At 45.4% G+C, this 27,908-nt stretch overlaps 1 protein-coding gene and 1 long non-coding RNA gene across 9 annotated transcripts in view; one reads left to right on the top strand and one right to left on the bottom strand.

The window, feature by feature from the left end:
- The window catches only part of LOC306665117, a 41,346-nt gene extending 32,817 nt beyond the window's left edge, over positions 1–8,529 (bottom strand). For all 4 annotated transcript variants that reach the window (XR_013764918.1, XR_013764919.1, XR_013764920.1 and 1 more), the window contains exon 1: positions 8,391–8,529. This is a non-coding gene — a long non-coding RNA (uncharacterized lncRNA). The remainder of the gene's footprint in view (positions 1–8,390) is intronic.
- SLC22A23 (solute carrier family 22 member 23) overlaps positions 7,945–27,908 on the top strand; it is a 181,989-nt gene continuing 162,025 nt past the window's right edge. For 3 of the 5 annotated variants that reach the window (XM_079146377.1, XM_079146380.1, XM_079146379.1), the window contains exon 1: positions 7,945–8,733. In XM_079146377.1, coding sequence (XP_079002503.1) covers positions 8,080–8,733 — 654 coding nt within the window. In that variant the 5' untranslated portion in view covers positions 7,945–8,079. Of the gene's footprint in view, positions 8,734–18,483; positions 18,562–27,908 lie in introns of all 5 variants that reach the window. The other 2 variants (XM_079146381.1, XM_079146378.1) reach the window with 2 other exon arrangements.

Below are 27,908 nucleotides of genomic sequence, written 5' to 3'. Positions count from 1 at the left end.
ACAGGAGAGGACATAAAGTAACAGTTGTCATGTAGGTTAGGTGGGGCTCGAAGCTCCCTATCCTGCTGAGCCTGGACCATAGCTAATTGTTTTGCTGTCATTGGTATATTTAATATTTTGAAGTATCTTTTTCTTCATCTGTTACTATATTGTTTTTATTAAAATTTATTTTTCAATTTTTCATATTTAGTTGCTCCTCCATCAACATTGTTTTCCCAATCATTAAATTTTTACTTGATTAAAAATGTCACCACTGAGATGGAATGTATACAAAGTGAAATTACTTGCTCAGAGCTTAAAATGAAATATTAGTGCTTGAAAGAGTGTTAAATTAGTTTAATTTTGAACTTAAAGAAAATATTGCAGAGTTCCCACATACCTCACACCCAGTTTTTCTTATTATTAACACCTCACATTAGTCTGGCAAATTTGTTACGATTAATGAACCAATTTTGATACATTTTTAATTGAGGGCCCTCCTTTACTCAGATTTCTGTAGTTTTTACCTAATGTCCTTTTTCTGCTCCATGATCCTTCACTGCATTTAGTCATCTGCTCTCATTAGGGTCCTCATGGCTGTGACAGCTTCTCAGTTTTGATGGCCCAGATAGTTTTGAGCACTGCTCAGGAATTTCATAGAAGCTTCCTCAGTTTGGATTTGCCAGGTGTTTTCCTCATGGACAGACTGGGGTTTGGGGGAGAAAGATCACAGAATGCCATGTTCATTGTGTCACATCAGGTGTATGTACATACTATTAACATGACATCACTATTGTTATTGACCTTGATCACCTGCCCAAGGTAGTGTTTATCAGGCTGTGTTTATTTCTCCTCCTCCTCCTCCTCCTCCTCCTCCTCCTCCTCCTCCCCTTCCTCCTCCTCCTCCTTCTTCTTCCTTCTCATACTGTACTCTTTGGAAGAAAGTACATGCAGTATGCTATAAAGCAGGGAGTTATGCTCCACCTCCTTGGGGACAGAATATCTGCCTGAGTTATTTGGAATGTTGATGAGTGGAAGATTTGTCTTGTCACTTATTTATTTTTCAGTCATTTATTTTTGGTCAGTATGGATTTTATATTTGGGGTTAGCCTCCAAAAGAACTTTATTTCTCAAGTTGTCCCAGCTTTGGACAACCCTTTTTTGGACAGCTCTTTCAGTTGGCTCCTGTGTCCCTTCACCTCACTCTGAGTGGTAAATGCAGTGGTAATGGCAGGCATTCAGAACTTCCTTACTTTCTGACACTACACGATGCCCCATCGTCATGTTGTGTATTTCCTACTCCAGTCCTAGCTCAGCCAATCCTCCAAGGGTCTCTGGTTCTTTTTAATTGGTATCAGACACCAAGATTTGGAAGATCATTACCACCACAGTGTTAAATCACCTTTTAAAGAGAAAAAGTGTTTTTCTCAAAGTTCAAAAATTAAGTTTCACTTTTTAAAAATCCAGTTAACTAAGGAAAAATGTCTTAGTGACTTTGTCCATATATTTATATAGTTTTTGCTAAAGGCTTGATTAATTCAAAGCCCTCTGAGATGGCTCGAACTTTAGACTGAAAATAATATGCATATATAGTCAACATGAGGTCTTTTATAGGAATCAGAATGTGCTGTGTCCTTGCTTGGAGGAAACACATGATGATCATCTATAAGTCCTGGTATTTGCATGTTGTATCTCGCAGGATGTTCTTAAGTGAAGAAAAGCAAAGACTATTAACCATAACAATGGTTTAGCTGTGAGGTATCCCCCAAAAGCTTATGCAAGAATTTTCAGAGGAGAAATGATTAGATTGTGAGGGGTGTGACCTAATCAGTGGATTAATCATTGATATGGATTAACTAGGTGGTAACTGTAGGAGGTAGGATGTAGATGGAGGAAGTAGGTCATGGGGCGCATTGGGGTTCTCTCTCTGCTTCCTGGTGTGATGTCCTGAGCAGATTTCCTCTGCCAAGTCTTTCTGTCATGATGTTCTACCTTACCTCAAGCCTAGAGCTATGGTGTCGCCCAACCATGAATTGAACTCTGAAACCATGAGCCAAAATAAACCTTTCCTCCTCTAATTGTTTTTGTCAGATCTTTTGGTCACAGCAGAGGAAAGCCGACTGAAATAGTTGTCTGATTTTTAGCAAAGAAAAGCCAACATCAAATTCTAGATCACTTTGTTAGATCAACTGCCTTTTATCTCAATAGGAGTTCAAATTAAATGTGACCAAGCTTTTGAAAGTAACTGGGCTCTAACAATTACTTTGCAACGGAGTAGCATTCTGCAGGAAGGTCTTATTTATTTTTGCATGGCCTTCTGATCAGGAAGAATGGATCCGGCTGGTACTAGATGAGTAGGTAGTTTTTCTTGAAATATTACCTGTAACTTTCTGTAGGATACTTTATGTGACATTTTTATTACTTCTGCCACTGATCAAAAGTAGCCTTTTCATTTTCATTTATGACAGGTTTTGTAAATGTCAAATTCCTTGTTAAAGAGTCAGAGTTGACATTCCAAAAGTCAAAGGGTGATATAAATAATGTTTAAGAATTATATACACAAGTAGGGTTGGGAATCATTTCATATTGCTTTCTGCCACCCTCCAAAAATCAAGGTCACCCACTTTTCAAATAACTATTTGAAAGGAAGAAAGCAAGCTGCTATAAGAACAAAGACACATAATATTCATTATGTGATCTATCCATCTGTAATTCAAATGTAAAGAATATGAATATACAAGTAAAACCAATGTGACATTTGTTTAGTATGACTGGTAGTGTAGGTTTGAAGTTAATTAACCCTAACACCAAATCCTTGTAATTAACTCTTCCTCTTCTGGAGGAAATAAAATTAAGTTTCCATCAATTTCAGAGATAAGCCAAAACCTCTTTTTATTCTCCCATAATCTTCAAGGAAATCAAATTGTTCAAGCGTTTTGTGATTAGGTTGTATCTTTCAGCTCTTTTCTTTATTTTCTTAATTTTTAGGAAATTATAAATTGGTAGGTTACTTAACAGGCTTTCAAAGTAAGAGAGAATGACTCAGCCTCTTATGCAGATCAGTGTATGCAGGATGCTAACTTAAATTCAGGGTCACAAACTCAGAGGCTTTTGGGGGCCAAATGGCATGGCTGGGGATGTGACTGCTTTCCATTGAAGTATGGCCTATGAATGTGGGGCATTAGAAGTGCCAGGGCTTCAGAGGAAAAAAGAGAAGAATCTCTAATGGAGAAATGTTGCTGCTGGAATATTGAATAGGTGACTTATGAATGACCGGTAAGCCAGACAAAGGAGAGTAAGGGACAGGAAGAGACCAAAATGTATGTGCTCACTAAATGACCCATAAATTAGTTCGTAACTTTCCAGTTCCCTTTAGATTTTCTGGTATGTAGAAAGGCAGAAACAAGATCTCAACAGAAGGAGACTAATAATCTCATGAAGCTACAGGCTAACCTTTGAGTGGACTGACTTTCTGGCTCATTCACCTGACTGACAGAGACGTTGAGGGAAGCTGAAACTTAAGAACCATACCATACCCTGTAAAAGGGAAACATGACCTTGTTCCTGATTTCCCAAACCCCAGGAAAGTCCTGTCTCTTTGGATACATACTTCACGTAATTGTGTGCCCAAATATAAAAACCCAAATTTAAGCCTGGTGGTGCATCTGGCCTTCAAGATCACTCTCACTCTTCTCTGAAGAGTGTGTATCTTTACCTTTTGCTTTCTAAGAAAGCTCCTCTCTTTACTAAAACCTGAATTGGCTTTAATTCTTTTTTTTTTTTTTTTTTTTTTTTTTTTTTTTTTTTTTTTTTTCCTTTCCTTGTGGTCAAGAGACTGGAAGTTCTGAGAGAAGTCTCTTGTGCATCTGGAGAGACCTCCTCAAACCCCCTATGACAACAAAAGAAACCCCAAACACATTTTTTAAAAATGTTCACTTTCTCAGTTTTGAAAGGCAGGCAATTGTTATTCTGGAAGTATTACTTATGATTTGTGAGCTGCATTTGGCCTATAAGCCATCATCTGTAAGCCAATAACTGCCCACCAGACCTTCATATTGGGAGTTAATCCAATAATCACTGATCACAACAGGTTACAATAAGAAATACGATTTTCAAATTCATTCAAATTCTCTTGTTGGCTGATTTGAATATTATGCTTGAGAATTTGAACAAATATGAAAAGCTTGCTTAGTGACTTAAGAATCAAAGTAAAGAGAGTTGTATGATCTTAATAGATAGTATCATCAAGCGGTAATAACTGGGCATACTCATTTATTCAACAAAGATATATCGAGGGTAGTGCATGTGCCAAGTACTGTTTTAGCTACCAGGTATACAGCTGTGAATAGGTACCTATCCTGAAAGGCACTTATATTCCCGAAGTGGGAGGTAGTAAGTCAATCAGTAAACAAGAAAAATGGTAACCACCAGGCAGAAAATTACAAAAGGGTAATTTGATAGTATGTATCTGATAGACTTTCCTAAACTAGCCAGTGTACCTGGACAAGCTGCTGCAGTGTCAAATTCTTCCTGTTTACTCCTTTTGTTCTAGGTTCCATTATGAGGTCACTTGTGGTTTTAATAAACAGAAGTCCAGTTTATTTTAAAAGAGTTACATTTTAATCTTCTTGACTAGATTTGGGGAAAATGTGGATCCAAGAGGAACTTAGGGAAACCTCTAATCTAATAAGCAGCTTAATTACAATGCCTGGGTCAGGGCTACACTGCTGATTCCAAACATTGTATGTTGATTCCTTTCAACTTTGATTTTAGATGTTTCTATTTTCCAGTATGTTTCCAAATTCTAGGAATGAACCATTAGAGGATTTTTATCACCTTTTAGAAACAAATTTCAAAATGAAGTTTCTTCTTTGGGGCCAGGGCTTCTCCCACCTAAAAATGCCATTAACAAATATCTTATTTTTCCCCCCAAGGGCAAGCATAATATTTTATTTTTTGCCTTTTGCAAAGTTGTTTATTTGTATTGTGTATACTTAAGGTGTACAAGGTTGCTTCGATATACATATATACAATGAAATTATTGCCCTTCTTTTTTTTTTTTATCTTTTAAAACACTTTCCTGTGGTTTTGTAATCTGCCTCTGCATATTGAAATGGAGAGACCCTGGAATGTCAAGTCAGAAGAGCTGAATTCAAAACCAGTTGTTTGCCAGGGGCATGGTGGCACACACCTATAATCCCAGCGACTCTGGACGCTGAGGCAGGAGGATAGCAACTTCAAAGCCAGTCTCAGCAATTTAGAGAGGCCTAAGCAACTCAGAAAGACCCTGTCTCAAAATTAAAAATAATAAAGGCTGGGGATGTGGCTCAGTGGTTGAGCACCCCTGGGTTCAATCCTGGTGCCAAAAAAAAGGAAGAAAGAAAGAAATCAGTTGCTTGGTTCTGCTGTGAGCCAACTCTATGATCAGAGAATCTAACCCTCACCAATTCCTCTTTTATTTATTTATTTATTTATTTATTTATTTATTTTATTTATTTTATTTATTTATTTATTTTTTTGAGGTACTGGGGATTGAATGCTTTGTGCTTACAAGGCAAGCACTCTACCAACTGAGCTATATCCTCAGCCCTACCAATTCCTCTTGAAGGCCCTGGAATGTGAGAATTTAAAAAGCCAACATTGAAAATTTGCCTATGATTGTTATTATCCTAATTAGAATGACCATTATTAAGTCAATGGCTGTGAAATTGAACAAGTATGTTCTACGTGTGTATGAAGAATATGCCACAGTAAAACTAACACTATAATTCATGTGCACCAAAAACAAATTTCTAAAAAACCCTCAATGGTTTGTTTTTTGATAAATTATCAGAAAATAAATGAGTCCTAGTGAAGATGGGGAAAAGAGGTGGAGTCAAACAGAGTAGATCTCTTTTGGAAAAGTCAGCACTGAAAGGGAAATAAATAAAAATACAAATAATGTTACATATAAATTCAGAAAGAGAAATTCAGATTCTATGTAACAGTTATAGATAGTAATAAATTGCTAACATTCATTGAACACTTACTCTGTTGCAGGCATGGGGGTCAGCACTTTGCATGAATTAGCTCTTTAAATGGGGAAGTTAAGCTAATAAATAATAAGAGTTGGAAAAAATCATCGTCACATATACACTGCGCACTATCACTCGCTAAAATTCTTTAAACATGTGCAGATTTTGAGACCCATTTTTCAGAGATCTGGAGTCTTCTGCAACTCTTTAGGTCCCTTCCGCCTATTGTCATCTAATCTCCCCTTTCCAGCCACTCAGGAAAGTTCAAAAACCGGGGTCCCCCTAGGCCTGGCCTCCTGGCAAACTTCAAAAACAGTTCTTCCATGTGTAAGAATTTCATGCAGTAAACACACGTTGCCTGTAACATTGAACTGCGGGCTAAAAATTATACAGCATGTAGCTAAATTATACAGCACGTAGCTAAGTGAGTAATGAAAATACAAAAGAACACAGTATATGTAGTTTACAGTGTGTCATTTTGGAAAGCAAAAGCATTTCTTTCACTTTTATTTATTTGTCCCAAATAAGACTAGAAATAGATTGCTCAATTTAAGACTTCCATTAATAAACTTCTCAGAATGTGAAATGTCTCCAGCCTGCGGGGAAGCTAGGGTGAAAGGTGCCGCGTAATTCTCATTGGTGTTGGGCCCTGGGTGCAGGAAGAAATATGCTAATACAGACGTTTGCCGCAAGGCTGGTGTTATTTATATAGTGCTGGCTGGGCAAGGCTGGCGCTGGAGCAGGGGAGAGGAGGGAGAGGTTAGTCTCCTGCGAGAGTATAGACGTGTGCGCCTGTGCACAGGGCATTTGAAATGTGAATTCAAGATCCTGGGGAGGGGGTGGGGAATGCCATCGCCATTCACGTTTAAAATGTGTATATATAACTTGTGTTAGCGATATGTCCTTCTAGCATTGTACTTATATAGCATTCGTTTTGGGGTAGAGGGAGAAATGGCGGTTTGGGACTAGGTGCTGCGGTCCGTAGCGGGTGACCGGACGTTGCGGGGTGCTGGCAACCTGGAATTGGCAAATGCTCCTCCTTGTCCCTGCTCCGTGGACATAAAATATCTGAGGCTGGAAAACACGCAGAGGGTGGTTTTGAAGGCCGGCGACCCTCAGACTCGGGCCCCGGAGTGGGGTACCGGCGACTGGGCAGCTGGGCACCTCTGGAGCAAACAGAGGTCACCGAGATTCCGCGCGCGCGGGCTGGGTGGGGGACCCGCGCGGCAGCACAGCCGAGCCTCTAAAAGCCTTCTGTCTTCTCGCTCTCCACCCGCACCCATTCGGCCGCGACCCCTGGCTGGCCCGCGTCCCCTAACCTGCACCCCTCCTCCTCCCCTTACTCCTCCCGGAGCGGAGGGGCCACCTACTGGGGATCCTGTTGCCCGGCGGGCGAGGGGTGTCCGGTTTCCCCCACCCCCCTCCCGTGGATCCCCGGCGGCTACTACGGCGCGTTCGGACTGGAGGGGGCGCTCGCGCGCAGGAGCCGGGCGCAGCAGGTGCCGCGGTTACCTCCACCTCGGCGGGGGGAGAGGGGGCGGGCCGGGGCGCCGGGGAGGAGGAGGAGGGAGGCCGGCTCCGGGAGCCGGAGAGCGCGGCCGGCTCCGCAGGCTGGGTCCGGAGCTCGCGGCTTCCGGGAGGCGCCCGAAGTCTGATAAATACATCCCGGTGCCCGGGAACAGCGGCTGCCTCCCGCAACGCCTCCCGCAGGGCCCCAAGCCGCCGACAAGGGCGCGGGTCGGGCGCGGCACCGGCTCCTCCTCCTCCCGCGGCCGGCTTGTAGCAGCAGAGAGCGGCGGGCTCGGCCGCGGCGCTGAACCGATGAGCGGCGGCGGCTGAGGGCCCGGCCGGCCTCCGCCTGCCTCTGCCAGGCGCCCAAGCGGGGCCGCAGCGCCCGGGGCGCGGGGTCCGGCGGGTGACATGGGGGCGACCTGACGCACCCGGGGCCGCGGAGCGCCCTCTCTAGAGCCGCGGGCCCTGCTCGGCGGCGGCGGCTGCGGGCGCCCGGCCCGGCGCGCTCTGCCCGGGGCGCCCGCGGAGCTCCGCCGCGCTCTATGCGCCTCTGCGGGCGCCGCGGGCCCGGGCCATGGCGATAGACCGGCGGCGTGAGGCGGCGGGCGGCGGGTCCGGGCGGCAGCCGCCTCCAGCGGAGGAGAACGGCTCCCTGCCGCCCGGGGACGCGGCGGCCTCTGCGCCCCTCGGGGGACGCGCGGGCCCAGGCGGCGGAGCGGAGATCCAGCCGCTGCCCCCGCTGCATCCCGGTGGCAGCGGCCCGCACTCTAGCTGCTGCTCGGCGACCGCTGCCCCGAGCCTCCTGTTGCTGGACTACGATGGGTCGGTGCTGCCCTTCCTCGGGGGTCTGGGCGGGGGCTACCAGAAGACCCTCGTGCTGCTCACCTGGATTCCAGCACTGTTCATCGGCTTCAGCCAGTTCTCGGACTCCTTCCTCCTGGACCAGCCCAACTTCTGGTGCCGCGGGGCCGGCAAAGGCGCCGAGCTGGCGGGGGCCACAGTCACCGGCCGGTGGGGCGACATGGGCAATTGGACTACTCCCCCGACCACCCCCTTCTCCACGGCCGCCTGGGGGGCCGCGGGCAACCGAAGCAACAGCGGCACGGACGGGGGCGACACGCCACCTCTCCCGTCCCCTCCGGACAAGGGGGATAACGTCTCCAACTGCGATTGCCACGAGTGGGACTATGGCATCCGCACCGGCCTCGTTCAGAATGTGGTCAGCAAGGTAAGGGCCGCGACCGCCCTGTCCCCACGTCCTTCTCAGGAGCTCTTCTCCCCCTGGGTCGCCTCCAGCCTATCCTCTATCCCTCTCCCTGCAGATCAAGGTTCAAGCCAAAGCCAGAGGCAGACCTGAAGTTCTCGAAGTGGTGCTGGTCTATGTGTCCATGGATTCGAATTGACTTAATTCTTTGAGATCCACCAAAGGAGATATTTATTGGGTGCAAGGCAAGGGCTTTTTGCCCCCTCTGCGGTAGTGCTCCGTCCCGCCTCCAAGAGGGCACCTCAGCCTTTACTAATTTACACCTAAACCCCTGTCCCAATGCTCCTATGGAAAAAGATCCCCTCCCTCCAAACCCCTCAAGTGCCCCTTGCTAGGTGTCAAACGTTGTCCACCCCCAGGGTGAGGCTGCTGACCTGTCACCAGGCGGCCAGGAAGACTTGCTCCTTCAAGGTCGCTCGTTGGAGCCAGGATCCTGGCTCTTCTTTTCACAGGCTAGTTGTCCCTGTCTCCCACAAAGAAACATCTATCCATGAAAATAGTGTCCTATTCTCAGATGTTCTCCTTTCTACAAGACCTCAGCCATCCCACACTTGGTTTGGACAGAGTCTAAAGGCGACTAAAGATCTGAAGATACAGCCAAAGAAGCCAAGAGCTTTTGAAAAAATTTCCCCCTTCTACCCTGCTGTCCCCATCACAGTTTAGCTCTCTCCAAAGATCTTGGATTTTAGACTTTGCCACACTAGTGGTCTCTCAAGTGTTTTCTCAGGACTTAGGTCAACATCACTAGAGTATAGGAAGGATGCTGGGAATATTCTGGGGCCACCACTGTTTTTGCACCACAGTTACATTGTTTTGAGGCATTGAGACCTGGCAGGCTCACTTTGCCCTCTGAGTCTGAGTGGTTCCCCTTGCAGAGGTATTGCATGCAGTAAGAGTGTTTGTGAGAGGGGTGTGTGGGCCTCAAAATGGAGAGTGGGCAGTGTTAGACAATCGTTACCCTAGACGTCTGTAATTTTTTCAGTTTTCTTCATGTAAAAGAGACATCATACACCAACCTGTCAAGCAATTTGTGAAGCAGTTTGTGTTTTTTACCCCTTAATTGCAGTAGTAAATGTAGACTTTTTCTGCTCTCACCCTCTGGGCAGTTCTGGGCAGTTTTAGTTGCTTAATCTAAATGTGAGAATGGAATTTGACAGTTTATGATAGTCAAGTGTGCGGTGTGCCTCCTGGCAAATGTGTGTTAGTAAGCAGTTGTAGCTCATGGATGTGTAAGACGAAACTCTTACATCATCATAACCTTTGTTTCAGTCTTACACTAACCTAGCCAGAAATGCACTGTCCTGTGGGAACTGTCTGGGTTAGTTGTCCCAACTGCTCTGCAAAGATCCTTACAGGTTTGTTCACCTGGATCCTCTCATTCCCCACCTCACCAAGTCTGTCCTTTCCAAAGATGTTTTTGTGACTTATTCTCATTCGTGGAGGGCGATATTTCTTTTCTTCTTTTGCTTAACAGCACAGAAAAATTCAGAACAATGACTGTTTAAGTCATCCTATGTGCCTGTCAGAATAAGGATTTGGCAACATTTTGAAATATTTGAAGGTTTTTTCTGCAGCAGAGGAAGAAGAATGGATGAAAGAAGTGTGTGTGAAGAGTGCTTTGTGCTGGGGTCAGAAAAGAGGTGAACTTCAAAGTTAGGAGGTAGGAACCAATATCCTTCCCCCAGCTGTGGGGCCCTGGGAAATAGCTACTCAACAACACTCTATCAGGCATCATGGGAAGAGAGAACAAATCTTTCTTGAAAACAGACTTTGGAAGCATATTAGAAAGCTGGACTTTTTTTTTTTTCTCTATTTTTTCTTTATTGGCACTCAAGAGGGTTGCAGGTAGCACTAATGTATGTGGCATGCTTTTGGGGGAGTGCTTGATGACATGTTGCAATTCCGTGCACCACCAGAGCGACATTGAGGGGTAAAGGCCTGGGAACAATAATTAGATGCATGTTTTCTCATACAGTAAGACCAGAAAGGACATATTGATTTTCACGGACAAATACGATCTAAATAAAGGACTGTCCTTCTGCAGTGATCTATAACAAATGCTTTAAAGAGCTTTTCAAGTGCCTTTTGGCACTAAGGTGGACTTTTTTCTCTGCTGGCGGTGTACACTGGATACAGTATCAGATGTGCAAATGTGGAATGGATACTGTGATGAGTGCCTAGCTCTAGAGGTCAGGTGCCTATCGCTGTGTGCGTGCATGCCCAAGTAGAAGCAGACGTAGAGGAAGGTTTCATCTTCTGTCAGTGGATAAAAGTTCAGGGTCAGAAGTTGCCATTTGTCTTCTTTTCCTTCTCCCTATCATGATCTTCCACTTGCAGATCAGCTGTAGGCAATGCCTCTATTCTTGAGCATGGATCTTTCAGCAGGTGCTTTCTACAGTCTCCCCTACTCTCTCCCTTGGTGCTAGGTGCAGTTCCCACCTTCGTTCTCATTAGCCGTCACAGTGCCTACACACCTGAAACCACCAAGCCAGATAGAGACCCAGGTTGTTACAGGTAAAAGGGATCTTGGGCCTGATAAGCTTCTCTACCCTGAGTTTGACACTAACTTGTTCATCCTTGAGTCTCTGATACGCACTTGTTCATCCTTGGTCTGAACCCTTCCACTGGTGGGAAGGGAGTGCTCTGTTCTTAGGCAAGCCCATCTATAGATGCTCTTCCTTGTGAAAAGGCATGTTTTGGTGTTTTTTTGTTTGTTTGTTTGTTTGTTTTTGTGAATAAGACTCAGGTTCTCTCATGCCTTTTTGTGTAACTCTTTCCTTAGAATGACTGTTGGATTCTCTGTAGAATGTATTTTCTGGCTGAAAAATGTCCATTTACTTCAGCTGTTCCATACATGACAGACTCACCTGTGCTGATTGCACCTCGTGGCATTGATCTCTTAAGCAAGGCACCAGAACACAACGCAGCAGGCCCGGTTTGTTCTACACAAAAGAGGTGACAACTGGATGCTGGGCCTCTGCTAACAGAACCTACAGCTGATGCATGAATGCTTTGAAACTTTTAGTGATATAACATACTCTGATTATTTCAAGAACATAGTCACCAAGCCCAGCATGTCATCTTCAGGAGCTGCATTAGGTGAGGTCTTTCTTTGCCAAGGCTGGTGTAGCACAATGCAGGACTTATGTTTCATCTTAATAGTTTTGGGTATCTGATTCTCTCCTTTTAGGATCGTTTTTGTTTTTATTTTTTGACTTGGTCCTTAGTATTTGTTATCTATACCAGAATTTCCATGACAGAACCTGCAATGTCTTCAAAATAATAATAATAATAATAATAATAATAATAATAATAATAATAATACCACCACTTTTCTTTGGTGCAGCCCTTTATACATTTAAAAACATTTTTAATATGCATTATTTCCTTTAATTAAGAATAACAATATGCCAGGTGCAGCAGCAGCACACGCCCGTAATCCCAGCGGCTTGGGAGGCTGTTAGAAGGATTGAGAGTTCAAAGCTAGCCTCAGTAAAAGCAAGGTGCTGAGTAATTCAGTGGGACCTTGTCTCTAAATAAAGTACAACATAGGGCTGGAGATCTGACTCAGTGGTCAAGTGCCCCTGAGTTCAATCCCAGGTACCACCCCCCAAAAAAGAGAAACAGTAACCCAGGATGGTGCACACCTGTAATTCCAGCAGCTTGGGAGGCTGAGACAGGAGTTCAAGTTCAAAGCCAGCTTCAGCAACTTAGTCAGTTCCTAAACAACTCAGCGAGACTCTCTAAATAAAATATAAAAAAGGGCTGGGGATGTGGCTCAGTGGCAAAGTGTCTCTGGGTTCAATTCCTGGTACCAAAAACAAAACAAAACAAACACAATAACCTAAGGCCAGTCTTAACATTATTGCTGATTCATACATTAGTGAACACTCGTGAATGGGTCAGGAGTTCTGCCCAGGAACCATGCACTCAACTTCTTTACGACTTTCATAGTTCTCCACATGTCATCTTCCTGTTTCTTTGAAAGGTATCATCAGTGCCTTCTGAAAAATAAAAAGGAGTGAGCAAAATCCTTCAGAGTCACACAGAAAGCAGGAGGTGGGGATCTGAGCACAGGAGCATCCGGCCTATCTCACTTGGCTTCCTTCTTCTACACCAACATGCAACTCAAACTCTCATACTTCTGAGATTTTAATTTTAAAAAGTTTAAAATATTGTTTTTAATAATTAGCATAGTTTATCTTGCATTGTTCTGAGTGAATTCTGTTTGACCTGTAATGCTCACTACTTCTTGAATAATCTCTAGAATTTTGCTAATAATGAATGCTAACTAACCTTCGCAAGTCCAATTTGGTTGTTGTTTTTGAAGTGTAGGTTGTTTGTTCATCTCCAATGTTCTGATTTTTTTTTTTCTATTCTCAAAGATTTCTGACCTTTATCCTGAAAGTTGTTAAATATCCTCGAAAGTAATTTATATCCTTTAAATACAGTTATTTAAAGTGACACCAGTAAAATTTAATTAAGACTAAAAATAATTGGTAATATTTTTAAAAATAGCCCACAATTCTATTATCCCAGGTAATAACTTGTTTTCACTTTTTAAATGCTTTATACATACACTTATATATTTTTAAATTTACTTTATTCTAATTAGTTGTACATGACAGTAGAATGTATGTACATTTTGACAGATCATACATAGTGTAATCACTCATTTTTCTGATTATGCATATTTGGGATCACATAGTTCATGAAGACATACATGTACATGAGGTGATACTGTCTGTTTCACTCTACTACCGTTCCTTCCCCTATACCCCCACACACATATTTTCTTTTACATTTCCAGTCAAAGTGTTCATTTAATGGAGTTTAACAATCTGTACCATGTTGAAAATAAGTTATCAACTTACCAAAAATTTTTGAATTTTTTTTGCTAATACTGAACTGACTACCATGAGGTCATTCCTAGTCTGATATGTGAAAATTAAATTCTGTTATTGTTGTAATTTGCACTTAGTATGAGAGCTAACTCCTGAGCTCCTGTACTCAGATCTCCATCACCTTTTTGCAAGCTTTTGAGCTCTGTATTTGAATTGTCTCTTCATGTCTTTGCCTTTGTGTATATGTATATTAGGAGGATTATTATTTTCTTATTGATTTATAGAAGCCTTTATGTTTAAAGTAAATGAATGTGTTTTGATTTCTTGCAAATGCTTGCTTTCTAGTTCATTGCTTGTCTTCTGATTTTGTTATGATGTTATTGTTTTTGCAGAAATGTGTGGTTTGGATAGCGGAAAATGACTTGGGTTTTTCTTCTGTGGTTTCTGGGTTTTATGTTAGATTTAGTGTTTTCATACGCCTGGAATATTAGGGAGAAAAAAGAACATGTTTTCTTTTAATATTTTTATGATTTCATTTCCTGTTAATTTTAGTGTTACAGATATCTGTTTTGCTTTTATTGATCTATTAGGATAAATTGCTCAAAAGGGAAATACTAGGTCAGAGGATAACCAGCATTTCATGCAGACATTCGTTTAATTAGTGACTCTTATTGATGCAAAGAGTAAAAGCTGACCAGCTGCAAAGTAGTCCTTTTCTCCTCCTTTTGGGGGACAGCACCCTTCCTGGGTGGTGTGTCTCCCTCTCCTTCTTCATCTTCTTGTTCTGAACTATTTTGTCATTGCTGTTATTATAAGAATTAGCTGTAAATCTCTTTTTTTGCATGTCATTAGCATATTAGCATTTTTTGCAAGTTATAATTTATTTTGGTTTTTAATGAAAAGTAGGATTGAGTCAAAAGTTGGTGTCATTTCAAAACATGTTGGACATTCTGAATGTTAGTCCTGGCATTATCACAAACCAGTGGTATGCTGGAGCCAGTTTGGCTCCTGTTGACTCTGAGCCACCAGGCTCATTGCTGTCCAACTTCACATTCAATTCTGTCATGTTGGCAGCTTGGAATGGGCCACGGTGGGAGTATTTACACCATGGAAATTGGCAAACTCCAGTCCAGGGTTTGCATTTTTCTTCAGTCAGTTGTTCAGCATTTATTCCACTAACATTGTGACCCTGGGCTTGCTTTCTTTCTCTTTTATTCCCCCAGTTTTTCCTTCCCTCCCTCCTTCCTTCCTTCCTTCCTTCCTTCCTTCCTTCCTTCCTTCCTTCCTTCCTTCCTTCCTTCCTTCCTTTCACAGGTGCCTCTTCTGAGCAAAGCATTGCACTACATGTTGGGGGTATAATGATAGGTGAAAATAGACAGCTCAGCTTCCACAGACACTGCAGACTAATAAAGAGGGCATGCCCTAACTGATCAAATGATAATCTTTTAATTACAAACCAAGTTAAGTATGTGGAAAGAAAGGGAAATGAGAGACCAGGAAAAAACAAAACAAAAAACACCTGACCTTGACTGACTGCTGTGAGAACCTGAAATCTGAGATGGGATCTGAGGGTAGGATTGAGTGTGGCAAAAGAGAGCCCTGTGTGTTGTCCACGGAGGGCAAACAGCATTTTCAAGGGTCCTGTGGCACGCAGAGCCTAGAGTTGATAGCAGTCAGTGTGAGAATAGGGGACAGGGGTGGCTTATAAACCATGTGAGAATCTTTTCCTTTAATTCTGGAGCAAAGGAAAACCATCAAAGAGTATTAAGCAGAGTTGGGGGGATACGACTGGTTGAGAACTCAAACTTGAAAAGACCTGTCTGGCTGCAGTGTGAAGATTTCCTGGGGTGGGGAAAACAGGAAAGCCAGTGAGACCCACAGAAGCTGCTACTTACATCTACCAGGGCTGGAAGTGGAGGCAGATGCTTTGGAGAGCCCCCTGAGAGGCCATGGCTTGGCATTGGAGTGTGGCTGTGGAGTGAGAAGAGGGACTGAGGCTGCCCTGGAGACTTGAGGCTCTGCAGCCACCAGTAGGCAGAGGGGAGAGGAGAGCATTTGGTAAAGGAGCCACCAATCAGGCCTGTGTGTGCTGCCAACGGAGGCAGGCTGGCTGGAGGAAGGGTCCTGAGAAGGAGCTGAGGTAAATCATACTGGGAGCTTCAAGTCTGGACTAGATTTGAGGTAACCTGAGGCCAGACAAAGGGGCCTGAAAGCTATTCCCTGGCATTGTTAGGAAACACTGGCCCTTAAAAATATTCTAGAATTTTCTCCCATCCTCATGCTCAAAGAGAAAGGGTGCTCATTAAACTTCCCTAAGACTGAAAGATCCAGATATGGGAAACATTAGGACTAGAATTTACTTCCATTCAACCAGCTGTCCCTTTACTAAAGTGCCTAGGCTAGGTAAAAGGTGTCTCCTTGTCCCAAGTGTTCAGTTTACAGATGAGAAGACTGAACAAAGATCATTAACTTGTCCAAAGTCACCAGACTAGTAGGGTTTGAATCCAGTTCTCATCACCCTCTGCTCCAGAGTGACCCTCAGTCAGAGAAAGACCAGAAACCACAGAGGGACTCGCCCTTTCTTTGACTTTCTCTCTCACTGGCCTATCAGATGATCCTTTTACAACCTGAAAATGGTCCTAAGTGTGTATGTGGATTTCAGTACAGTATGGTGATTCTGTGGCTTCGTGTGGGTGGGCTTCTAAGACCACCTCTCTGGGCAGATTTCTCTGCCTTCTCAGCCTTCTTAGTTCCCTCACCTGACTCCCTGCCTCATCTTGCTTTCCTTAAAACCTCAGGCCCCAGAGACTCTAAATAAGATGGAAACCTATCCTCACTGCTTCCCTGGTTGAATCCTGCCACATGAACGTCACCATCAGACCTGAAACCTACATGCCTTTTCCCTTCCTCCCCTGCCACCTGCTTTGTTGTAGGAAATGCCTCATAGCTCCCAGCCGAGGCTCAGAGCTTTGCTCATGCTGTTCCACCTGTCTGGAATACCCTTCCCTCTATCTTTTAACCCGCTGGTTCTTATTCGTCCTTCAAATCAGCCCTCACCTGAGGGAGCAGCCACCTGTTCCTCATCATAACCCTGTTTTTATCCTGGTTAGAATGACGTCTGGAGAACATCCTGTGTGTCCGAGCTCACCTGAACTTGATGTTATAAAAGGCATGAGAGCTTTTTCGTTTGGCAGGGGTAGGTTACAATGCCAGTACTTCTTATTAGGAGCTTTTCTTTGGGAACATTCCTTCACCTATTTCCTTATTGACAGGGTGGGGTTGGTGCTGCCGCACCTCCAGGGAAGTTGTGAGGATCCAAGGAGAACACCTGAGAAGCATCCGCTCCACCCCCCACGCACCTGGCAAACAGGCGGCACCTGGGAAATCTCAGGTGCCTTCCCCTCCTCCACTGGTGGTGTGAGGGCTGCCCCCGATGAGTCATCTGAGAAGTGCTTAGATGGAGGAGCAAACAGGCCACACCTGAAAGGGCGATTTATTCCTTGGGAATGCCAAGATGTCTGGCCCTGGGCGAGCAGGTGGCCTTCCCAGGGGAGACCCGTGTTGAGGGTGACCTGTGTTCGGGGGGAGCCCAGAACAGAAGGACCCCTAGGGGATGGTTGGTTTGTGGAACCAACTATCTAAAATATCTAAAATCTAAAATCAAAACAGGTCAGTGGCTACAGGTCTCAGGACTCACAGAAAGCAGCCAGGATCTGAGAAGAAGGGATGTGAGAGTAGGAATCTGCTCAGCACTTCACTAACTTCGTAGAGTTCTTGAGTGAGAAAGCGGAGTTCACGTTCACTTGTACGGTAGCGAATGCAGGAAAGTGCTTCAGAGTCTGGGTTAGCCGTGCTGGGTGATGACACAGATCAGAGAGACTGGAATTGTAAAGAGGAGTCCATGGTAACGGCAGAGAGCAAATTTTAGGGAGAGATGAGAACAGGAGAAAGGGTGGGGGTCTATGGAGAGCTGCCCCTTCCCACCTGGAGCATTATCCTGGCTGAGTATTCCCCAGAGGCCACTGATTTTGACCTAAATACTCTCTGATCTTCAGGCTCTTAGTCATCTTGGTTTGTTGTTGATATTTTTGTTTGTTTTTTCTTTGCTCAACTTTGATTTGGTGAGGGTTGTTATCAGTGGGCAGATTTCCCTCCAAACAGGTGACCTGGAGATTGACAAGGGTCTGTATTTCTAGGTAAGGGGGCAGTAGTTATTGGTCATATGAAGTGGACTTGCCCTCAAACAAACCCTTGCTGTGATAGAACCCTCAGACTATTCCATTTGTATAGCGTTATACCCCATCAAAACTCTGGTCATTCTTTCAGTCACAAATAACAAAACAAAACTTCAAATTTCTTTAGTAAAAGAGAAATCTATTGTGCAGATGCAGCGTGTGTGTTGGCGGGGCGGAATCTGAGATCACACAGTGGGGCGGGGGGGTCTTCCAGGAGCCCTGCCACCATTGTCACTGTCCTGGTCATCATCCTCTGGTAAGCCACATCTGCTCTCTGGCCTTTTCTGTAAGCCTGCTCCGTTCCCTCTCCAGACTGGCGTTGTCTGGGCTTTTGCTTACCTGGCTGTTGGCATGCAGCAGCCAGCCCAGAGGCCATCTTCTCTTTGTTCAACTCCAGAGTGCTGGGTGCAAGTCTGCTGCCCAGCTGGAGCAGTGTGGGGAAGACAGATTCCAGAGCAGGGTGACGTTACCTGGGCTGGGGAAACCCTTCAAGCCACATGACAGGGTCTGGGATTTGCTCTTTCTTGGATGGGCTGGAAGGGGTCAGGTACAGATCTTTTTGGTAATTAAGAATATTTTAGCACCGGTGATTCAGTCATTAAATGCACCAGACAGAATACCCCTTTCCTTCCCAGACTCTCAGGATGGAACTAACCTGGCCACTTAAGCTTAGCATGGAATTGGCAGGAATATACCTCCCAGGGCTTCTCGGAATAATTAAAGAAGGTCTTAGGTGTTAACTCCAGTTCATCCCTGGGAACTTAGAAACAGCCCTTGGGCAGGCACCAAAAGAGTTTTGCGAATTGTTACTGCCTCTATCCCCAAAGTCAAGATCAGCTACATAATTTGCAGGGCCCAGTACAAAATAAAAATGCTGGGGGTTAAGAATAGCAGGAGCAATTGGGTGGCACACACCTGTAATCCTAGCTACCTGGGAGGCTGAGGCAGAAGGATCAAAAGTTTGAGGCCAGCCTCAGCAACTTAGCTGTCTCAAAATAAAAAGAACAAGGGATATAGCTCAGTGGTAGAACACCCCTGGGTTCAATCCCCACTACAAAAAAAAAAAAAAGATAGTGACAGCAAAGCGTTTAGCCAAGTATGGCCCTTCCAAAAGCAGGGCCCTGTGCCTGATATCTCACAAAACCAGTTGTCACTGCTACAAAGCTAAAGCATCTTCCTTATTTTACAATTTTACATCATTGTCTCTTCTCTCCACTCCTTTGCCGTGTTTCACATCTTTTTCTGGATTTCTTCAGGTTAAAAGAAAGCACTTTTTGAGGGCTTCCTTTGGCCAGGAAGTAGTGTCACAAAAGCCCCAAACTGGTTAATTTTGTTTGGGATCTTCATTTAGCTAAAGGTATACACAGGCGTGAAGGAGCCAGAGAGCCGGCTCATGCTGAAAAACACCGCTCTAGAAGCAAGACAGTCGGACTTATCTGGACAGAAAACCAAACAGCTGAGTCATAGGGATGTGTGGTGGAGAATGTTAAGTCATAGGAATGCGAGTTAAGTGTTTATCAGGCCTGTTCCCCCGCTCTGCTGGGGATCAAACCCAGGGCCTCACACATGCTAGCCAAGCGCTCTACTACTGAGCTACACCTCCAGCCTGGGCTTTTTTTTTTTTAAAGTGGAAGATGGAAAGTCAGTCTTTTATACAATTTAATTCTACTGTGAATAGTCACACTTTATTTCTTAGTACCATTTAAAAAATAAGCGCAAAGGAGAGGATGCCAGTGGCATCTAACAACAGTCGGCATCCCAGGGGTCATATTGAATTATGGATGGTTATGCAGCCAGCCTCATAATTTGCACTACAGAGTGTTTCCTCCCAGATTCGATTACAGGCCACTTTCTCCCTATGTTTAAAAGATGCTTTACAAATTGGGCAGCTTTGATGGCTGCATATTGAGGAACTTCACTGTTGTCAAGTGCATGTATGTGAGCACTTAGAGTAAGCACAAAGTTTTTGTCTTATGCTATTTAAAAATCTCAAAAATATTTCACTGCGTTCTGCCTACCTAAAGTTGACCATTTGAACCATTTCTCAGCACGCGGTTCAGTGGCCTTAAGCACATCTTGTGCAGACATAACACTGTCCACCTCCAGAACTGTCTTCATCGTCTCAAACTGACCCTGTTTAAACAAGAGCTCTCCATTCCCTCCTCCTCCAGCTCCTGGTAACCACCATTCAACTCTCTGTATTTATGAATTTGATGACTCTGGATACTTCAAATAAGTAGAACATGTAGTATTTGCCCCTTTGTGACTGGCTCATGCCACTGCAAATGATCTCAAGTTTCATGCCGGTTGTAGCACGTGTCAGAATTTCTTAAGTCTGAATAATATTAGATTTATTTGCTTATCCATTCATCCATGGATGGTCACTTGGGTTATTTCCGCCTCTTAGCAGTTTTGAATAATGCTGCTGTGCACTCGGGTCTTGTCCTCTTCCATCCCTCCCTTCCCCTGTTGGAGGTCATTCTGCAGCCACATATGTGGTACCTGCTGCAGCTTCTCTGAGAACCCCCACCCTGGGCAGGTAACATAGAAAAGCAGAAGATCACTCAGCCTGGAGAAGTCCATGGTATAGCCAAAAACAGTGGGTAAACAGAGGATCCCAGGCACAGCATGGTCTGAGCTGAGGGTTCGGATATAGAGGTGAGCATGCCGCTAGAGAGCAGGGTGAGGCAGAGGAGCCCAGAGGAGCTTCCACAGCTGTAGGGCAGGGAAGGTCAGTGGTGTGGACATAGTATTTGAGCCTCCCTGAAGCAGGGCTTGGGTTGTGACCAGTGGAAGCCTTCTCTGCAGAGCGGAAGGAGGCTGGGCAAGGTCGTGTGCAGGCTGCAGAGGGGCTGAGCCTGGAGGCAGCATGGGACCCTCACCCTGCACATGGAGCCAGACCTTGGGCGTGAGTTTGATTTTCCCCTGAGTCTCCTGAAGTTTGTCAACAGGGAAATGATAAAAGAGCAAACTCAGGACTCGAGGGGGAGAGACCCAGGAGAGAAGCTGTCCTCATCATGGCTCCAGACTCCTGTCCACCTGAGTAGCCTGTCCACAGTGTTGTACCCCTGGACACATTCGCATGACTTTGGTTCCCCCTTTCTTCCCCATGTCTCCCTGACCCCCCGTGGTGTTGGGGATGGAACCCAGGGCTTTGCACAGCTAGATGAGTGTTATACACTGAGCCCCACCCCATACCTCTGGGCCTCTTCAAACCCTTCACCAAGCCCACATCACTGCATTGCTGAGAAGTGGCAGCTCTGCCCAGTGTCCCCACTGGCCACCACGTAGTCTCTCTGCAACTGCAGGTGGCTGTCAGGCTGGCCTGTTGCCAGACCCCATGGGACCGCAAGGGATTTCATTTGGCCTCCCCGTATTAGTTCTAGGGCTGCCGTAACAAATACCACAGACTCGGTGGCTTTAAACAGCAGACATGCATCTCCTCACAGATCTGGAGGCTGAAATCCATCCAAGTTCAAGGTGTTGGCAGGACTGGTTTCTCCCAAGGACTTTTTTCTTGGCTCATAGACGCACCCTTCTCCCTGGGTCCTCACAGCCTCTTCCCTGTGTGTGTGTCTATATCCTCATTTCCCTACTTTTTTGGGGAGTGGGGATTGGGGATCCAACCCAGGGCCTCACACATGCTAAGCAACGCTCTACCACTGAGCTACATGCCCAGACCCTCCTCTTCTGATAAGGTCACCAGTCATATTGGATCAGGGCCCACCCATGTGACCTCAGGTTACTCTTATTACCTTATTAAAGGTATCTCCAAACATAGTCACATTTTGAGCTACTAAGGGTTAGGACTTCAACATATGAGTTTTAGAGCAACAGTTCAGCCCATAACCCCAGGTCCAGCACACCCTGAATAGGGCAGTCCTGATGGTCATTTGCAACCTGGGTGTTCCCTTGAAGCCCTAGACCTGTTGGACTGGGCTCTGATCTTGTCCACACCCCCTGCCCCAAGCCCAGTGTTTTGTTCTTTATTGTGGTTGAGAAGTTCATTATTCTTTATTTCAATGCTTTGAGGTAAAGTTGGGCCTGGTTGGTGGGCTTTCAGGGTCCCTGGCTATCTCTCCTGCATCTCTCCCCACTGAAATCCTATGTTTCAGCCACTAATTTGTCTCCTAAGCAGTGCTAGGTCATCTTTGCATTTACTGTGCTTCAGTCCAGAGCCCACCCCTCCTCCCTGACCTCCTTCACCCCTTCTTGGCTCTCTGTTTCTCCATTCTCATCCCCCAATCCTGCTGTTCAAATATGGGTCCTTAGCGACTGGACCTGGTGGATGCTCAGGAAACATTTCTTGAATGGTGCCAGTAAGGAGGTTGTTAAGGTTGCTGCTTCTGACCAAGGTCATGTCGTTTAATTCTAGGATACTCAGAATGGAAAGAAGATAGATACTTAGGTCAATTCGGACCTAAAGTCAAAATTCATTGAGCTGTTGAAGATAGAAGATATTGTTTATTTGCAATAAACACTAATCAAATTTGAATTCATGCTGGGCTTTGGAGTGGATGATGTCTTTACTGTAAACCACTTGAAGTCATGGTGACCTTCCTTAGATTGAATTGGACTGAGACTAGATTTGGTCATTGTCAGGTCCAGAGTATTTACCTTTTATGTGTTTATTTATTTATTTTTGGTACTGGGGATTGAACCCAGGAGCACTTAACCACTAAGCTATATCACCAGCCCTTTTTACTTTTTGAGACAAGGTCTCACTAAGTTGCTGAGGCTGGCCTTGAACTTGCAATCCTCCTGTCTCAGCCTCCCAAGTTGCTGGGATGACAGGCATGCACCACCATTCCTGGCTGGGTCCAGAGCATTTAGTTGCTTGGGAACTTTTGGAAATCTGTGGCATCCTGGCATCATAAAGTTCTCTGGAAGACCCAAGTGGAATGATTTTGTCCCCAGGGGGACATTTGACAGTGTCCGGAGTATTATTTGTGTTGTCACACTAGGCAGTGGTGGGGTTGTGGCTATGGTGACTGCTGTTGGCATCTAGTGGGCAGAGGCCCTGGGTGCTGCTACACGTCTGAGAATCTACAGGACAGTGCACATAACAAAATGATCCAGCCCCCAGTGCCCAAGTATGAGAAGCGCTGGTCGAGGTGGATGTGCAGCTGCATTGTGTTTCCTGACCACACCCCACAGATGGCCAAGGCTGCTGGGCGTGAATCAGCCCTGGAGACCTGAGCCCCTGTCTGACCCACAGTGGGTGGCCTAAGCATCCAGGTGAGGAACTACGGAAGGGGTGCAGCATCCTGCCCCGGAGGAGGAAGCCAGCCATCCCCGCCTTTTGTGAAGAAAGGGTTTGCTGAGCTCCTTGATGCTGTTAACACAGTTTAGCAGTATGTCTGGCCTGCCTGCAGTGGCACATTTGGAAACATGGCCTTCGCATATTTCTGTGTCAGTGGATGCTGCCGATGACCAAGTCACTCTTGGTGTGTGTGGTCTGAGGATGAAATCCAGGGCCTTGTGAATGCTAAGCACACTCTACCACTGAGCCACACTCCCAGCCCCCAGAGTTCCTCTTGAAATCGGGTCCTTTGAACCTTTGTTTAAAGTAACAATGACTAGAAAATGAAGCATTTATTTGGAAGAAAAAAGGACTTATTTTCAAAATGTCTCTAATTCAGACATGCCTTTTCCATACTTAATTCCCAGGGAGGTAGTTTTCTGATTTTTCCAGCAGCAGGAAACAAGAGCTCTCCCATGGGACAAAGCTAGAGGCCAGAACCCGTGTCAGCCCTGGGGATGTTTGTTGAGTAACAGATAGGGGCAGCTTCCTCCTGGGGCACTAGGCAGTGAGCACTGGTCCTGAAACATCTCCTTCCTGTGCTGAGGGAAAGCACCCATGGACTTCAGAGGGTCAGGAAGAGGTTGGGTGCCCAATATCCCCTTCAAGGACACGCCCCCAGTGACCTAACTTCCTCCCACTAGACCCTGCCTCCTGAGAGCACCACAGGCTGGCAACCAACACTTTAACACATGGGCCTTTGAGGACTTCTACCTAAACCACACCATAATGTTGCCATGGAATTTAAAGACTCAGAAATTTAAGCTGGGCATGGTGGCGCATGCCTATAATCCCAGCTGCTTGGGAGGCTGAGGCAGGAGGATCGCAGGTTCAAAACCAGTCTCAGCAACTTAGCGAGATTATAAGCAACCTAGTGAGACCCTGTCTCAAAATAAAATATAAAAAGGGCTAAGGATGTGGCTCAGAGGTCAAGTGGGCTTGGGTTCAATCCCGGGTACCAAAAAAACAAAACAAAACAAAAAAAGACTCAGAAGTCTAAAAGTATGTGTGTTAGGTGTTAGATAGAACTGCTACCCAGGGCACCTACATTAACCAGAACTGACCCTCCCCTTGCCCCAGGTGGCCCTGGGACTGTTGTCCCCTATGGGATCTGTCCCTCCTTAAATACTCATAGCACTGTTTGTTTCACTCTTGTCCCTGGACTTGGTAGCATTGTATTCCTTTTGCAGTGTGCTTGACATTCTTGATATCTCTAGTAGAGAGCTGTCAATGTCTGCAGAAGGTGAGACGGCTGTGTTCAGGCTTGGGGTAGAGTGTCTGGCTGACTCTCAGAAGCTACTTGCAAGTGGTCAATAGAGATGACTCAGTTAGAGACCATCCAGCTCGAGCAAACAGAGGCAAAAGGGTGAAGTGTTTTTCATAGGGGCCTGTCTGTGGCTTGGTAGTTCTGGAGCTATATTGCAAGGTGAGTCATCAAATCTATGCTCCAGGGTAGGTTTTTAAAATTACTTCATTTTAATAGATTTACTTTTAATCATTTTCTGGGAAGTCCAATGAGAAGCAACTTGTCAAAAATGGATATTGTCAAAGTTACAAATAAGATTCTTTTTCTTAAATTGGTCTTATGTGTCTGTTGATAATGCATTTGCATTGAATTGGATTGTGGTTTAAGTATAAGTAGTGACTTTTCTATTTAATTTATTTCTCATTGGCAATCATGTTGTCTCCATTTATAATTCTAGTTGTTTTTAGGCAGAGTCTTAGATAAGTGACCAAGGCAGGGAAAAGTAGTGAAGGGAAGAAAGACACCAGCTGAAATGAATGACGTTTAACAGGCAGAAGGTGTGGTAGTCAGCTTCCCATTACTGTAATAAAACACCTGAGATAATCAATGTAAGAAGAAGAAAGGTTTATTTTAGCTCGCAGTTTTAGAGGTTTCAGTTTATGGATGGTTGCCCCATTGCTTTTGGTTCTGTGACAAAGTAGCACAACATGGTGGGAGCACGTGTTAGCTTTTTGTCACTGTGACAAATACCTGATAAAAATGAATTAAAAGTTTATTTTGGCTTATGGTTTCAGAGGTTTCAGTCTGGGGTTGTCTGTCTCCATTGATTTGGGCCTTTGATGAGGTGGGAAAATCATGGCAGAACAGTGTGGTAGAAGAAAGCTGTTCTCCTCATAGCAACCAGGAAGCAGGAAAAGGAAGAGGGAGGGAGGAAGAGAAGACGAGAGGAGAGGAGAGGGACAAGATAAAGTCCCCAAGGGTATGCCCCCAAATACCTACTCCCTTCAACTAGGTTCCACCTCCTACAGTTTCCACCACCTCCCAATAATCCATTCAGGTTTGTGTTCCTCAGTGGATTAATCCACTGATGAGGTCAGAGCCATTGTGATCTAATAACTTCCCAGAATCTCTACCTCTGAACACTGCCATATTGCAGAACAAGCCTTCCACACATGAGCCTTTGGGGAACATTCCAGACCCAAACCTTAACAGAGTACATGGCAGAGGACGCTGCCCACCTCATGGTGACCAGGAAGCAGAGAGAGAGACAAGAAGTTGCAGGAGTCCCAATATCCCCTTCAAGGGCACACCCCCAATGACCTAACTCCCTCCCACTGGGCCCCACCTCTTGAAGGTTCCACCATCTCCTGATGGTACCAGAGACTGGGGACCAAACCTTTAACACATAGACCTTTGGAGAACACTTATCTAGACTACAACAGAAGGGTATCAGGGAATTCAGAGACTCACAGTTTATCACATTGAAAAGAGGATTCAAGTTCCCAAAAGGAATTTTCTACTTGAGTACTAGGAGGTGATGTTACATAGCAATCTTCTGCTTGTGATCTGTTTGAATTTACTTAGAAAACATAGTAGCCAAATGTTAACAGGGCTTGAAAGGTGACACAAGAGGAATCCAGAATACTACATAACATTCAGATGTTTACTGAGCAGCTACTATGGGCAAAGCCCTGTGTTGGGAACTTCCAGCAACAGAGGGAAGATTGAGTGCCTTAGAGAATGGGGAGGGGGTCCCAGTGGCAGAGATGAGGCATGCAGGGGCAGTCTGGGCAGAAGGAAGCTTGGAGCAAAGGAATGGAGATGGGGAAGGACAAGGTATGGAATGGGGATAACTGGAATGTAAGTCCTGTGATGGAAGGGGAGGGTGAAGCCCATGTTTCTGTTAGGAGGAGAAAAACAGCACAATATTGTGATGAGTTTGAAAGTTTTGGGGTCAGGATGCTGTCAGCTGCACATAGCAGGAAACCTAAGTCCCATTGAGTTAAAAAAATAATAATACAGAACTATCATAGGATATTTCTGGAAGTCTGGAAATAGGGTGAGCTCCAACCCCCATTCTGTGTCTCTTCCAGGCCTGCCTCAGCATTGACTTCACTCTCCTGCTTGACTAGCTTGCTGTTGGCTGCGTAACAAACAGCACTGCTTGGGTGGCTTAGACAGAAGCCATGTCATCTCACCGTTTTGAAGGCTTAAGACAAGAGAAAGCAATTGGCAGGGCTGGTTTCTCCCAAGGCCTCTCCTTGGCTCGTAGATGGCCATCACATGGTCTTTCTTCTATACACGTCTATGTCCTTGTCTCTCTTTCCCTCTCCTTCCCTCTCCCTCTTTTGTGATGCTGGGGTAGAACCCAAGACTTTGTGCATGCTAGGTAACCCCTCTTCCTCTGAGCTACACCCCCAGCCCCTGATCTCCTCTTGTTATAGGGACGCCAGTCATATTGGGTTAGGAACTATCATAAAGACCTCATTTAACCTTGATTACCTCTTTGAAGATCTGAACTCCAAATACAGTTCATTCCAGCCTGTCTTCTTGGGGTAAGGGAGGGTGCAGGCCTACCTGTAACAGAGTCCTTTCAGAGACTGTCCCTGGAACATGCGTGATTTCTTCCTTCACATCAATGTTGCAAGAAGTGGGCTCTCCATGCCACTGTGTCGGTTGTAAAATCATCATTGTGCACGTGAAGACAGTCCCTGGAGCTTCTATGGGAGGTGGCCGCAGTGGTGGAGTTGAACTGGTGACATAGGGGACAGGTAATAGCAGCAGGAAGGGCAGATACTTTTTCTTTCTTGCTTGCTTGCTTTTTTTGTGGTGCGGGGGGTGATTCTGGGGATTAAACCTAGGGGCATTTAACCTCTGAGCCGTGCATCCCCAGCCCTTTTTATTTTTATTTTGAGACAGGGTCTCATTAAGTTGCTTAAGGCCTTGCTTAGTTGCAGAGGCTGGTCTTGAACTTGTGATCCTCCTGCCTCAGTCTCCCAAGCCACTGGGATTACAGGCATGTACCACCATACCTGGTTGTGAAGAACAGATCCGGAGATGGAGAAAAGATGGCTGTGAATGGGTGGGACCCGGGCACACCAGTCCCCTGAGTGAGAGAGGAGGGAGAAGGAGCAGAGGGGAGAAAGCAGGCCATGGCACGTTTGCTGGGCCGGTATTTTAGGGGTGTCATTGTGGATCCTGACAGCAACCCCCCTGAGAAAGGCGCTTGTCTTTGCTTTTCCGTGAGGAGCCTGGGTACAGAAAGGTGACAGTTCTGAAAGGACAGCCCAGCAAAGTGGCAAAGCTGAGGGCTGAGCCCGGCCAGCGGCCTGCATTCCAGTACTTGTGCACCGCCTATGAGCATGCGCTGCAGAGGGAGAGGCGCTGCACTCAGGACCCCTTTCCAGCCAGAGTGGCCCTGGCTCCCCACTGGGCTCCTGTGGAGGAGCGTAGACTGAGGTCGGGCAGTGTCATTGCTGCTGACACGGGGGTGGCGAGGCTGTCCTGCTGAA

The sequence above is a fragment of the Sciurus vulgaris genome, assembly GCF_902686455.1.
Source record: "Sciurus vulgaris genome assembly, chromosome: 7".
Lineage (NCBI taxonomy): Eukaryota > Metazoa > Chordata > Mammalia > Rodentia > Sciuridae > Sciurus > Sciurus vulgaris.
This window is presented reverse-complemented; position numbering and strand designations above follow the sequence as displayed.